The sequence below is a fragment of the Lemur catta genome, chromosome 13, assembly GCF_020740605.2.
Source record: "Lemur catta isolate mLemCat1 chromosome 13, mLemCat1.pri, whole genome shotgun sequence".
NCBI lineage: Eukaryota > Metazoa > Chordata > Mammalia > Primates > Lemuridae > Lemur > Lemur catta.
In genome coordinates, this window is record NC_059140.1 from 59,021,731 (window position 1) to 59,035,212 (window position 13,482).

The 13,482-nt window shown below is 33.6% G+C and overlaps 1 protein-coding gene across 1 annotated transcript in view; it reads right to left on the minus strand.

Moving 5' to 3' along the window:
* Positions 1-13,482, minus strand: part of VWA8 (von Willebrand factor A domain containing 8) — a 314,655-nt gene that overhangs the window by 104,722 nt on the left and 196,451 nt on the right. Inside the window, exons 30-34 of the mRNA XM_045566813.1 lie at positions 9,052-9,162; positions 8,051-8,115; positions 7,492-7,617; positions 6,462-6,571; positions 5,634-5,788 (exon numbers count right to left, since the gene is read on the minus strand). Of these exons, the coding sequence (XP_045422769.1) occupies positions 5,634-5,788; positions 6,462-6,571; positions 7,492-7,617; positions 8,051-8,115; positions 9,052-9,162 (567 nt within the window). The remainder of the gene's footprint in view (positions 1-5,633; positions 5,789-6,461; positions 6,572-7,491; positions 7,618-8,050; positions 8,116-9,051; positions 9,163-13,482) is intronic.

A 13,482-nucleotide genomic window follows, 5' to 3' on the forward strand; every position in this document is an offset into this window, starting at 1 on the left:
CATTTGCTCTACATCCTTGTCAGTACTTGGTCTAACAGGCATGTTGTAGTATCTCATCATGGTTTTAATTTGCATTTCTCCAATGACTAATGATGTTGAATATCTTTTCATGTACTTATTTACCATCCCTATATCCTCTTTGGTGAAGTATTTGCTCAAGTCTTTTGCTCATTTATTTTTCACATTTACCTTTAATTTTATTTCTATATCTACCTAAACACATTGAAAACTATGAGTTCACACAAATATATCCAATTCTAATATAACAACTACCAGGTTCATTCTAGTTTTCTTCCTTCCAGTATCTGTAACACCCTTCTCTAATAGAAACCTGTTTTCATTATTCTTATTATTTCATTATACTCTTTTTTTTAATTTCAAAATATTAAGTGGGTACAAAAATTTTTGGCTACATGGATCACTTTTGTAATGTGCTTGAGTCATGGCTATAAGTGTGCTCATCACCCAGAAAGAGTTCATTATACCCATTAGGTAGGTTTTTGCCCCTTCCTTCCTCCCTCCTCCTCCCTGCTTGATTTCCACTGAGTTTTACTTCCCTCTGTGCATATGTGCTCATCGGTTAGTTCCAATTTAATAGAGAGTATATGTAGTGTTTGTTTTCCATTCTTTAGATACTTCACTTAGGATAACAGTCTCCAGTTACATCCAAATTGTTGCATTAATTCATCTTTTTTTTTATGACTGAGTAATGCTCCATGGTATACATATACCACATTTTGTTAATCTACTCATGAATTGATAGGTACTTGGGTTAATTCTACCTCTTTGCAATTTTGAACTCTGCTGCAATATACATTTGAGTGCAGGTGTCTTTTTGATAGAAAGACTTCTTTTCCTTTGGGTAGATACCCAATAGTGGGATTGTTGGATCACATGGTACATCTACTTTTATTAATAGTTCTTTGAGGAATCTCCATACTGTTTTCCATACAGGTTGTACTAATTTGCAGTCCCATCAACAGTATATAAGTGTTCCTTTCTCTCTGTATTTATGCCAGCATCTATTGTTTTTGGACTTTTTAATAAAAGCCATTCTAACAGGGGTAAGCTGATATCTCATTGTGGTTTTAATTTGCATTTCCCTGATGATTTGTGATGTTGAGCATTTTTTCATATGTTTATTGGCTATTTGTCTATCTTCTTTTGAAGAGCTACTGTTCACATCTTTTGCCCACTTTTTAATGGAGTCGTTTGTTTTTTTCTTGCTGATTTGTTTGAGCTCTTTGTAGATTCTGGTTATTAGCCCTTTATCAGATGTATGCTTAAAAATATTTTCTCCCATTCTGTAGGTTGTCTATTTGCTCTGTTACTTGTTTCCTTAGCTGTGCAGAAGCTTTTTAATCAAATCACATTTATTTATTTTTATGGTTGCTATGATTGCCATTGGGATCTTATGCATAAATTATTTGCCTAGGCCATTATCTATATTATCTACATTTTCCTCTAGAATTTTTATGGTTTTGTGCTTTACATTTAAGTCTTTTATCCATCGTGAATTAATTTTTGTGAGGGATGAGAAATAGGGGTCTTGTTTTAATCTTGTACATATGGCTATCCAATTTTCCCAGAGCGATTTATTGAATAGGATATAACAAAAAAAGAAAACTATAGACAAATATCCCTAGGAATACAGATGTAAAAATCCTCAATAAAATACTAGCAAACTGAATTCAGCAGCATATCAAAAAAAATAATCCACCAGGACCAGAGTGGGCTTCATCTCAGGGATGCAGGGATGGTTCAACATATGTAAATCAATAAATGTAATTCACCACATAAACATAAGCAGAAAAAAAAAGACCATATTATCATCTCAGTAGATTCAGAAAAAGCATTCGACAAAATCCAGCACCTTTCATGATAAAAACCCTCAACGAACTAGACATAGGAGGAACATATCTCAAAATTATAAAAGCCATACAAGACAAACCCACAGCCAACATTATGCTGAATGGTGAAAAGTTGAAAACATTCTCCCTAAGAACTGGACCAACACAAGGGTGTCCACTGTCACCACTACTATCCAACGTAGTGCTAGAAGTCCTAGCCAGAACAATCAGGCAAGAGAAAGATTTAAAGTGTATCCAAATTGGGAAAGAGGAGGTCAAACTATTGCTCTTCACTGGTGACATGATCTTGTACCTAGAAAACCCCAAAGACTTTACCAACAGACTTCTGGAATTGATAAATAAATTCAAAAAGTCTCAGGACAGAAAAGCAATGTACATAAATCAGTAGCATTTCTACATACTAATAACAGTCAAGCTGAGAGTCAAACCAAAGACAATACCATTCACAACAGCAACAAAGAAAATAAAATATCTAGGAATATACTTAACCAAGGAGGTGAAAGATCTTTACAAGGAGAACTGCAAAACAATGCAGACAGAAATTGCAGCAGACACAAACAAATGGAAAAACATATCATGGTCATGGATTGGCAGAATCAACATTGTTAAAATGTCCATACACCCAATGTGATTAACAGATTCAATGCATTCCCCATCAAAATACCAATGTAATACTTCACAGACATAGAAAAAATAATTACATGCTTCATTTGGAACCAGAAAAGAGCCTGAATAGCCAAAGCAATCTTTGGCAAAAAGAACAAATCTGGAGGCATCACAGTACCAGACTTCAAAATATACTACAAGGCTATAGTAACCAAAACAGCATGGTATTGGTACAAAAATAGAGACCTAGACCAATGGAACAAAAAATACGGAACCCAGATATAAACCTATCTACCTACAGCCAACTGATCTTTGACAAAGCAGACAACAACATATACTGGGGGAAAGAAGCCCTATTCATTATCTTTAATGATTTCATTATCCTTAATTTATTCACTTCTTGCTCCAGTTCACTGTATGTGATCCATCTCCCACCTCCATCATTAACTTTGCCCTCTGGGCAGATGCTTGTTCTCCCTGCTTGGGTCCTGACAGTCCACACTGGGCTATACTCACACAGGGACAGTCTCCTTACCTTACTTGGGCTCCCACAGCCCATGCCAGGCTGCCCCCCCACAGGGATGCCACCTTCATCCTGCTTGGAACTTGATGCCCATCACCAGTGGTCATCCCCCACCACACACACAAACACACACCATGGATGTCCTTATCCTGTTTAGGCTCTGACTTCTGATACCTCACACTAGCCTACTGTTTGCTCATTTTAAAAACTGGGTTATTTGTTTTCTTACTGTTGAGTTTTAAGAATCTCCATATATTCTAGGCCAGGCACTGTGGCTCATGTCTGTAATCCCAGCACTCTGGGAGGCTGAGGCGGGTGGATTGCTCGAGGTCAGGAGTTTGAGACCAGCCTGAGCAAGAGTGAGACCCAGTCGCTACTAAAAATAGAAAGAAATTATCTGGCCAACTAAAAATCTATATAGAAAACATTAGCCGGGCATGGTGGCAAATGCCTGTAGTCCCAGCTACTCGGGAGGCTGAGGCAGTAGGATTGCTTAAGCCAAGGAGTCTGAGGTTGCTGTGAGCTAGGCTGACGCCACAGCACTCATTCTAGCCTGAGCAACAAAGCAAGACTCTGTCTCAAAAAAAAAAAAAAAAAAAAAAGAATCTCCATATATTCTAGACACAAGTTCTTTGTTGCAAATGTGGTTTCCAAATATTTTCTTCCAGCCTGTAGATTGTCTTTTCATTCTCTTAACAGTGTCTTTTATAGAGCTCAAGTTTTTAATTTTGATAAAGTACAGTTTATCATATTTTCTTTATGTATCATGTCTGTGACAGTAGTATGTTTAATGGAAGTGTTGACAGTGGGTATCCTTGTCTTATTCTTGGTAAGAAAAGGAATGCTTTTAACGTTTCATTATTGATGATGATATTTGCTATAGGTTTTTCATAGCTATTTGGTATTAGGTTAAGAAAGTTTTATAGGTTTATAATAATTTAGGTGCTACTTATAATTGTATAAAAAAGTTATATAAAAAGATATGCATATCCCTTTGTTGATAGTTTTATAGAGAATCCAAAAAATTCACATAAAAGCAGAAATGCAGTATGGTGAGGCAGAAAGGATGTAGGTGAGAGGGCTAGTCACACTTAAGATCAAATCCTATTACTTATAATTTTTGTGGCTGGAGAATATAACTTCTGTTTCTGTTTTTTCATCTGTAAAACCTTATAGAATTGTTGTAAAAATTAACTATTATGTCTAAAAGGGCTTAGAATAGCATAGAGCCTGACTATTGTATTGGGGCCTAAAAATATGATTGTTATCATAAAGGCTGAAAGGCTGCCTAGCTGACTCTAATCTTCCATTTAACAAATAGTCATTGAATGTCTTCTATGTGGTAGGTACCATACTAAGTAGCAGGGCTATAGCTTTCATTTTAACAAGGTCACTAGTCTTACAGGCTATAAGGGATTTCTATGGGATTAATACAAACAGTGTCTTATACTCAGCTTTCCTAACCTTTTTATGGTAACATTTTATTTCTATACTAATTTCTTCAATCAGAAGAAGGTGATTAGAAGATCAATTTTTAAATAGTTCCACCTTCAGGAACAAAGCTCCAATATTTTTACTACTCACAGCAGCAAGCACTGTAGAAAGCATATTAAACACTCTTTTATACAACCAGGGATACTGTAGGCACTGTATTCCAACAATATGTTTCATTTTGAGTTATATAATATGATAGCAAATGCTTTTTAACTGATAATTAGAAAAAGATATGGCAAAGTCCTAAGCCACATATTATCCATTGGGTTTTGGATTTCAAATGCCTCATATCCTGAAGGACCCACCATTCATTACTTACATTAAAATTTTGAGGTATATGAGATTTGGTGTATTATCAAGCGGAGCCCATATTTTTTGTCTTTAAATGATTCTATCATTCCACCTCAAAGTTACAAAGGAAATTATGAAAATTAAATGCTTAATCAAACATATGGAGCCACATCTAAAGTTATTAGATGGCATCTTGGACTGAAATAACTTTTACATTTCATTTTCTCACATTTCCATCAGGGGTAGATGGTACTCAGTTCCATCTGAAGTCAATTAAAAATAGCCTCTCCTTTATAGATAACAGTAGTTAAAAGAAGAAGGGCCCATCTAAGAGAAAAATAAGTTGAGACCATTAGTGATTATACTATAACCTGGATGCTGCAAAGATACAATAACCAGAGCAAAACTCAATGGAAAGTGAATTGATGTTCATGAGTGTTGAAAAACTTAGTCTACAGTAATGCCAACCCAACAAGTTTAACATCAAAGTATTCTAGACAACTTGCTACTTTATTAGTCCATTTGCAGATTCCACGAGCACATATTAAGATGACATGATACAAAATCACCATCAGGAGGTTAAGCATTTAACTGTGTCACACAAACTCCCACATATGGAGAATACTCATTTCCCCTTACTAAATTATATCATCATATTATATGTTAAAAGTTAATGTTTAAAAAATAGTGAAACTATATAGGTAGAACATATTTTTTAATGACTGATTTGGAATGCAAACTTGATTTAAAATGTTTACCTGAAAATAATTGTTTTTAATTACCCCTCAAATAAGGTCAATTTGAGGGTAAGAAACATATATTCAAAAATTTATAAAATTGATGCTTACCATGAGATCTGGAAAACCAACAACTATTGTAGCGTAACTGTTGTCATCTGAGAGAATTCGGTTGGGAGAGGCAATCTTTTGTCCCACAGCTGAACTTAGATTTTCAGATGATAGTTGATCACTTGAAATTTTATGAGGTATGCTGAACTCTGTTTCTGAAAAGTGTCAGACAAACATTAGACACTATATGCCCTTAAAATGCTCCAGAAATTAATTTTTTGCATGATTTCATTCTCAATAATTCAAACAGAAAAGAACAAGGTAAAAAAGAGAAAATCTTTTAAATTACATTTATGGGCTTTTATTTGAGAAAACATTGTTTTTACAGTCAAGACTTCTTCCCAAAGTGGTTCTAAATATTTATGGAACTCAAAATTTGATTAGCAATAAATATTATCATTAATAGCTCCCTATAGAAAAGATGTGAAACTGACACAACCCAGTGTTGGCAATAGTATGTTTTAGATTTTTTCATAAAAACTATTTACTCCCCAAAACTGTGATGAATTAATCATTTCCTGATGGTCTATGGAAAAAAGAAAAGATGCTATCCTAAATTAGACTTGGAACCTAAATGCATTTTATATTTATAAAAATTCTGATTTGTTAGTTAAAAAAATTTGAGGACAGATATCAAAAGAGTGAGCTTCCTTATGATGATTTGAAAGATGGTAGATTCTTACTATTGCTAGTGTAGTGACTAAGTTTTTTCTTTTGGTATAAACTTAATATAGGGTGATGTTATTCTTAAATGATGCTAGAAGACAGTATGTGTACAACCATGCACCCACACAGCACCCACATAAACACAGAGAACATAGTATTTACCTTGTGTGATTCCAAACCCTGCGCTAGGCAGCTCCTCTTTCAACACATACAACTGGCAAACCCCACTGCCCTCAGATTCGATGTGTGCAGGCTTAGTTAAAAGATATTTCCTGTAAACACACAAAACTTGTAAGTGAAAAGTTTTTCTTTTTCTAGCAATGGTAAGGTCAGACTAAGAAAAATTAGATCTCCCCCAGACTCTTTTTTATAGTATGAGTATAATTTGAAGTTTCAGTTTCATGATGAATTAACAAATAACTTCTCAACATTGTGTTAAAGAGCAGTGTACAATAACAATGCAGTAATAAATGTGAAACAAAACTCCAACACTTCCTATAGGAGGAAAGTCTGTTTTAAAAAAAAAAGCAACTCTAATGGGGCACACCCTTATTATCATGGAGCCCTCTCTTGATATGACTCTTTGATGAGCCAGTAGGGAGTAACAGGACCTCTGAATTGTGACCAGTTAAGGGACAGAAGCCCTCACCACTGTAGTCTCCCTGATCTATTTACTTTTAAGATTTCTAAATCTTAAAAGATTTCTAAAATACAGATGTATAGCCACAACACAAACATAACATAAACAAATAAGAGCATACTAGATAAAAAGAGAAAGAAACTTCTAAGGTATGAGTTCTGTGAAGTCACAAAAAGGCAACAGCTTTAGGATGAAGACTGTGGTTCTTTGAAAAGAGGATAAACTGAAAACTTACTTTGAAGTATCTCCAGTTTGGCAAGAATACAGTGAATTCTCAATATGTTAATAGGAAAAAGCCTAAATAAATATGAATTATACATAAAAATCATTATTTTTTACTGTTAATTGCAATGTCATACCCTGAGAAGCGACATTTAATTTATTTTAATTTTCTTCCCCACTTTCCTTCTTGTAACTCTCACCTATAGAGATGCTGCAAATACTGAAATTGTTAAAAGACAGATGCAAGGAAGACAGAACTGTATGCATGTTGGATAACTGACAAATAAGGTTGAGCACACTCTGAGATGCTGAATAGATTCACCCACTCACTGATTTGTTTTGTTCTCCACCAGAAGCCACTTGTCCTCAGCTACAAGAAAAACTGTCTTGAGGTTGATGGGAAGTGAGATGGTGTGAGTTCTCCCTTCTAGAACATCCAGCACAGTCAGGCTGTTCCTGAAAAAGGAGAAGAAAATTGTATCTGAAAGGAAATGGTGAGGATAACGGTTGAGTGACCATGACATAATCATTTCATGATATATCATGCAACCCTAAAAAGAATGTTTTTAAGACTAAGTAATAAGATAGAAAAATGTTAACTGAAAAAAGAAGATATACAAAATTCTAAACTATGTCAGGGTGTGCGTAAGAAAAAATAATAAAAAGTGACCACTGCCATGTTAGTAGTGGCTCTGTCATGGATTGTGAGTGCTGCTAGCTTTTCTTATGTCTGTTTCTCAATATTCTATATTGTGGGAAGAGTTACTTTTACACTGAAACATTTATAATGTGGTTATGTTAGCTTTATAATAAACAAGTATAATTAAACAAGAAATAGAATGGACAAAATAAGGACTCTAGCTTAAATCTTCTACAACGAAGAGCTCACCCTTTTTCTTTGTAGAATACTAGCCAGTTTTTGTGCGAAAATTCTTTACACATTTTATAAGTTTCCTAAAGACAAAACAAAACAAAATATTCACATTAAATTTGTCATATGCAGTCATGTCTCTCTTTAGTTGCTTCTCCTTAAAGTTCTTCAACGTGTAAAACACATAATTCTCAAAGAAGCTGTTAGTCTACTCTTAGACTCTTATGCTAACATGGATTAAACTATATTTCAAAATTTACTGTGAACTATGTACTAAAACCTCTTCAGAAAAAAATTTTTTTAAAATAAGACCAAATAATATTTAGAAATAAACATGCTACCTGGTGGTTAACCATGAAATTTATACTGCAACATAAACACATAGGAAGTATTATACTTTGTTTCTTGGATTTGAATACAGTTATGATATAATATAAAAAAATCTCTTTTTTTCATGGTCTTTTAAGACCTAAGTATGCTGGGCATACTACCCAAGGGCAGAGGGTAAGCCTTGTTTTATATCCATTACCTTTTTCTGAATGGCAGAATAAATTCTGGATTGGCCTAAAGTGTTTATATACTAGCTTAATTTAGATAATAAACCAAAACACTTATTTGCCTAGTAGGGGAAATTGGGTATCATACTCATAGTTTTGTCACATAAATCCAAAATATAACTAAGTAACTGGAAAACAGGTTAAATTGACTGCATGATTAGAAATTTATTATGAATATCATAATCAAATAGTTCTTAATGTTCTATTATTGTTAGTTCAGTCCCAGCAAATCTTTATATGAGTACGATGGACACAAAAATAAGCTACTTATTTTACTTACACATGCTTCTATATCTATATCTTTGTATTACATTAATATCTACAAATATATAATATTAATAAAATAATTCGCTTGTGCATTATAGTAAAGGCACTGAAAGGGATGGGCAGATATGCATCTTTCTGGTTAGAGAGCTAGAGAAAGTCCTTGGCAATTTGCTGGACAAATTTGGTATTCCTTACAGCTTCCTCCTTGTTCCACCAGGAAGGTTTCTTAGATATAACCTCTTCCAAAGGAAGGACGAGACGACGAAGGGCCTGACCAGTGGTATCTAACAACAGGATGACATTACTCTGAAAATAAAGAGAACAGTGAAAAGCTCAAGATTTGTTCCTTTTTTAAAAAGCAGCAGCCTCTTGGCAATCTGAGAGTGAAGGTTATAGTGATAAACCAAAGTGAAGACAATAATATTGAAATACTTAAGAGATATCACAAAGACACTAAATGATTTTCCTTAATACAGAATTTAGAGTTTTAGGTGGTTTTATGAAGATATTTCTAATATGTAATACAGGAGTTGTTCTCTTTGAAGATTTTATCTTAAAACCATTTCCTTCTAAATATAAGCTAGCTGAACCATGATTCTGTTTTATTACATAGTAACAAGGAAATTAAGATGATTGATAATTTTTAAAGGTTCATTTCTTTTTAACAAAATTACACTTACAGCATACTCTGTTGAAAGCTCTTTTACATTGTTATCTAATTAAACCTCATTTATCCTTTTCATAAATCCAGGTTCAATTAAAAAAATAGGTAAAAAATAGATATAAAGATGGGTTAGCATGAAATATGAAGGACTCCATGAACCTAGCTAGTAACGAGTGTTTCTTCATCTGGAAATTCACTAACCTTGAAGATCTTTCATAACTGGTGCTGTAATAATGTACAAACAACAGATTTCTTCAGCATTATTAATCACAGCTATGCAATGAAGTAATCTCTCAGTGATTAGGAACATTTTTTAAGAAAAGAAATAAACTGTAAGCATTGAAATACATGAACAGAAACATGTGAAATAAGAACTTCAAACTTAGAAAGCCAGAAAAGATTAAATATTTTAAAGGGATACAAAGAAGTTGGCTGTTTTAGTTAAAATATAAAGACATTTGAAGATTAGACCAGCAGATTTGCAAAAAGGCACCAGTAAGTTGTTTGTCAGGCCTCACTGTTAGGCAGTTATCTTTTCTTTCATTTTTTTCCCTTTCTTTCTTGGTTTTGTTTTAAATTTGGGATTCCTCTAGTTATCCTAACCCTTATAAACTTTTCATTTCACGAAGAACTTCCTTTGGGGAAATTAAAGTCACACAGCACACAAAGAAGTAATATACACCTTGAAAAATATAGAAAACAATCAAATATGAATTGTTCATTTATTGCATAACATTTATTGAGCAGCTTATATTTAAAGCACAAAGGAGAATACAACAATGAATTAATCATGGATCTTGCCCTCTATTATGTAATCCAGTTAGAGAAATAAAAAGAAATTTAAAAAGATTACAGATTCATCTGCAAATATAGCACCTTATAGTGTGGTTTCAACTTTATTTTATAAGCTAATTTTGTTGAAGTGTTCAAGAATTAAAATAGTATTTGCACAACATAGCTTTCTTCACACCATACATTCTGAATCTTGGCTGTATTAAAAAATTTTACTAAGCATGTTGACAAAGCTTTAATTTTTCCACAAACATCATCCTTAGAATGTATCATTCTATATAATATGTAATTCTCCATTAAGAATGTATTAGGAATATTCATTTAGAAATTAACATGTAAGAAGTATTATTCACTAGCACTTGAAAGTTTTGAAGATGGTAGTGATAGCTTAGAGTTTTCCTTCAGAAAACATGTAAGTTAAAAATTTATAAAGTCTCCATTCTAGATTAAATCTTTTATGAGTAAATACTTTTAATGGAGAAAGTCCTTGTCTGATAAATATGTGCAACATTAACATGAATTTTTAGCACCTAAGCAATCTGGGATAATATTAATTTTTCTAAGCAAAAGAAAGTTCTAAAAATAATGTTTTATCCCCAAAAATGATCAGGCAGAAGAATAAGCAGTTGATTAAACAGATATGGTTAAGCAAAAAAATAAGTTAGTATAGTTTTCCATTTTCTTCCTTTTTAGGGTCTAATACTGATATGCTCATAACTTGGCGTAAGTGAACTGAAAACTGTATCTTACTAAGTGACAAAAAACATGTATATATTTCCAGCCATGGCTGTATTTAGAATTAGTTTTATAAGCAATTGGCAACATGAAGGAGTTCTGTTGCTCCATCCTTTCAATGTTAATGGTTTCCTTCTGTAAATGACTAATGATAGATTCTGTCTGAGTTTAAAAATAGAATTTTGCGTCACACATGAGTACATGTAACTGTGGTTTTGGCGCTCCTTTAAGAGGGGCAGGGAGGAGAAGCGAGTGAGCAATTTTATTATGTTTGTATTTGACTGGGAGAAAAGTAACCTCTGGATGACCTCAATGTCCTAAAGTCTGAAATTCTAAACTTTGTACAGATGTAATAAATAATCTCATGGGGGGTGGGGGAAGGGGAGGGTCTTTATTTTTAGGCATGGCAAAGTTTCCCTTTCCTCACTTAAGATTTTATTTTAGCAAGGAATTTTTGAACAACTTCTTAAACTAACTGGGGAAATGCATCTGTAGCAAAGCTTTATTTTAAAAAGACATGTAATCGGTGAATTCACAAAAGCATTTCTCTAATAGTTTAGCTTCATTTTCAGTTAGGACAGAATAAGGAAGAAGGAATTGATGGCAGTCTACTCATTTTTATTCCACTAGAATTATTTATCAGTTGTTAAATTTCACAGCTTTGTATTGTTCATATGGAATTCAACAGATCTGATATCCTAACAGGGCCATATTATAAAATAGACAGCTAAGATATCCTCTCTGGGAAAAGAGGAGGTAGTTCAGGAGACAGGTAGAGTAGAAGAAGTACCCAGATAAGCTGTGCTTGTCTGCTTATGTTGCTGAAGCAGCTTTCTGGAAAACTGTTGAGACTGTGGCCAAAGGAATAAGTAAGGTAGCATATAAGAACGCCAGGAGACTAGGTGCTGGCCATGGAAGTCAAGCACAGTTTTATAATGAATAACATATTTTCTTTGATGAAAGTCATTGTAATCGAACACAGTATTAATCAGCAATGTTGCCAAATAATTGGATCTACTGAGAAAATAAAACACTTGCTGAGAATCTAAAAATCTGGTACTTTTAAAGAATTCGTATATATAAACTTAACAGTTAATTTGACAGCTCAAAATTTGGCAACACTGAATAAATACTCCAAATTTAGATACTCATTCAAATTTGATTCACTTACTGAATTATAAATCACCAAAATATCATGTGCTTTTTATGACAGATTGTTCTGGATATAGAATTTAATTCAATGGCATTGATATTTTGTTGGAAATCTATAAAGTAAAACCTTCACTTCAATTTTCTGAACACAAATTTTTATAAGTAATATCTAGATATTTATAAATTCTGCTTCTAGGAGAAAGTGAAAGTTAAAAAATGTGAAAACAAAACCTGAAAAACCCTTATTGATTCAGTATTCAGGAAAATTATATAGATAAGGACTAAAGTTAAAGTTGACATTTCCTCAGAAAATTACTGACATGTTATTTATGCAGTATTTCCTTGATTAGATTACAGTCTAAAAGTATTATTTCTTGGTAGGTAACAGTTTTCCCCTTAAATTCTTGTAAGTAACAATATTTCTTCTAGTATTTAAAAAATATTCCCTACTATGAATACTTTTTAATTTTTCAAATTAATCTTTTCCCCAAGATCTGAAGTGAGTGAGAGAGTAGGTAAAGTTTAATTCTGGTAGGGTCAATCCAATTTGGTTTGAATCTCAGTTCTGCTGTGTATCTACTGGACAAGTTACTTGAGCTCTCTGAGCATCAGTTTCCTTATATGTAAATATGGATATCAGCTATCTCAGTGGGCAGTTAGAAGAATAATATGAGATAATGTACGTAATCTCTCAGTTGACACATTGTCAGCATTTAACAGAGGATCCTTTCCCTTGAGACATTCACCTCTTGCCTTCCAGAATGCCACACTCCTCAATTTATCCATCTACTCTACTGGCCACTCATTCTCAATCCCTGTCATTGATTCCTCCTCATTTTCCTAATTTCTTAATATTTTATTGCCCCAATGCTTAATGCTTGGACTTCTCTGCCCACATTCACTCCCTTTGTGACTTCTTTCAGTCTCTTGGCTTTAAGTAACATTTATACGCCAATGACTCCCAAATTTGTATTTCCTGTTCTGACCTCTCCATTGAACTCCAGTCTTAACATAAACCTGGATGTTTAATAGACATCTCAAATTTAATCAAACATCATCTGAGACTCCCTCTCAAATTGAATCCTTCCCCATCTCAGTTGATGGCAGCTCCATCTAAGTTGCTCAGGCCCAAAATCTTAAAGTTACCCTAACTCTACTCTCTTTCAACCCATATATTTGATCTGTTAGAAAATCCTGTTGGTTCTACCTTCAAAATATATCTAGAAGCTGTCGTTACTTATGAGCTGCACCCTCCTCTAAACCACCATTATCTCTTGCCTGGG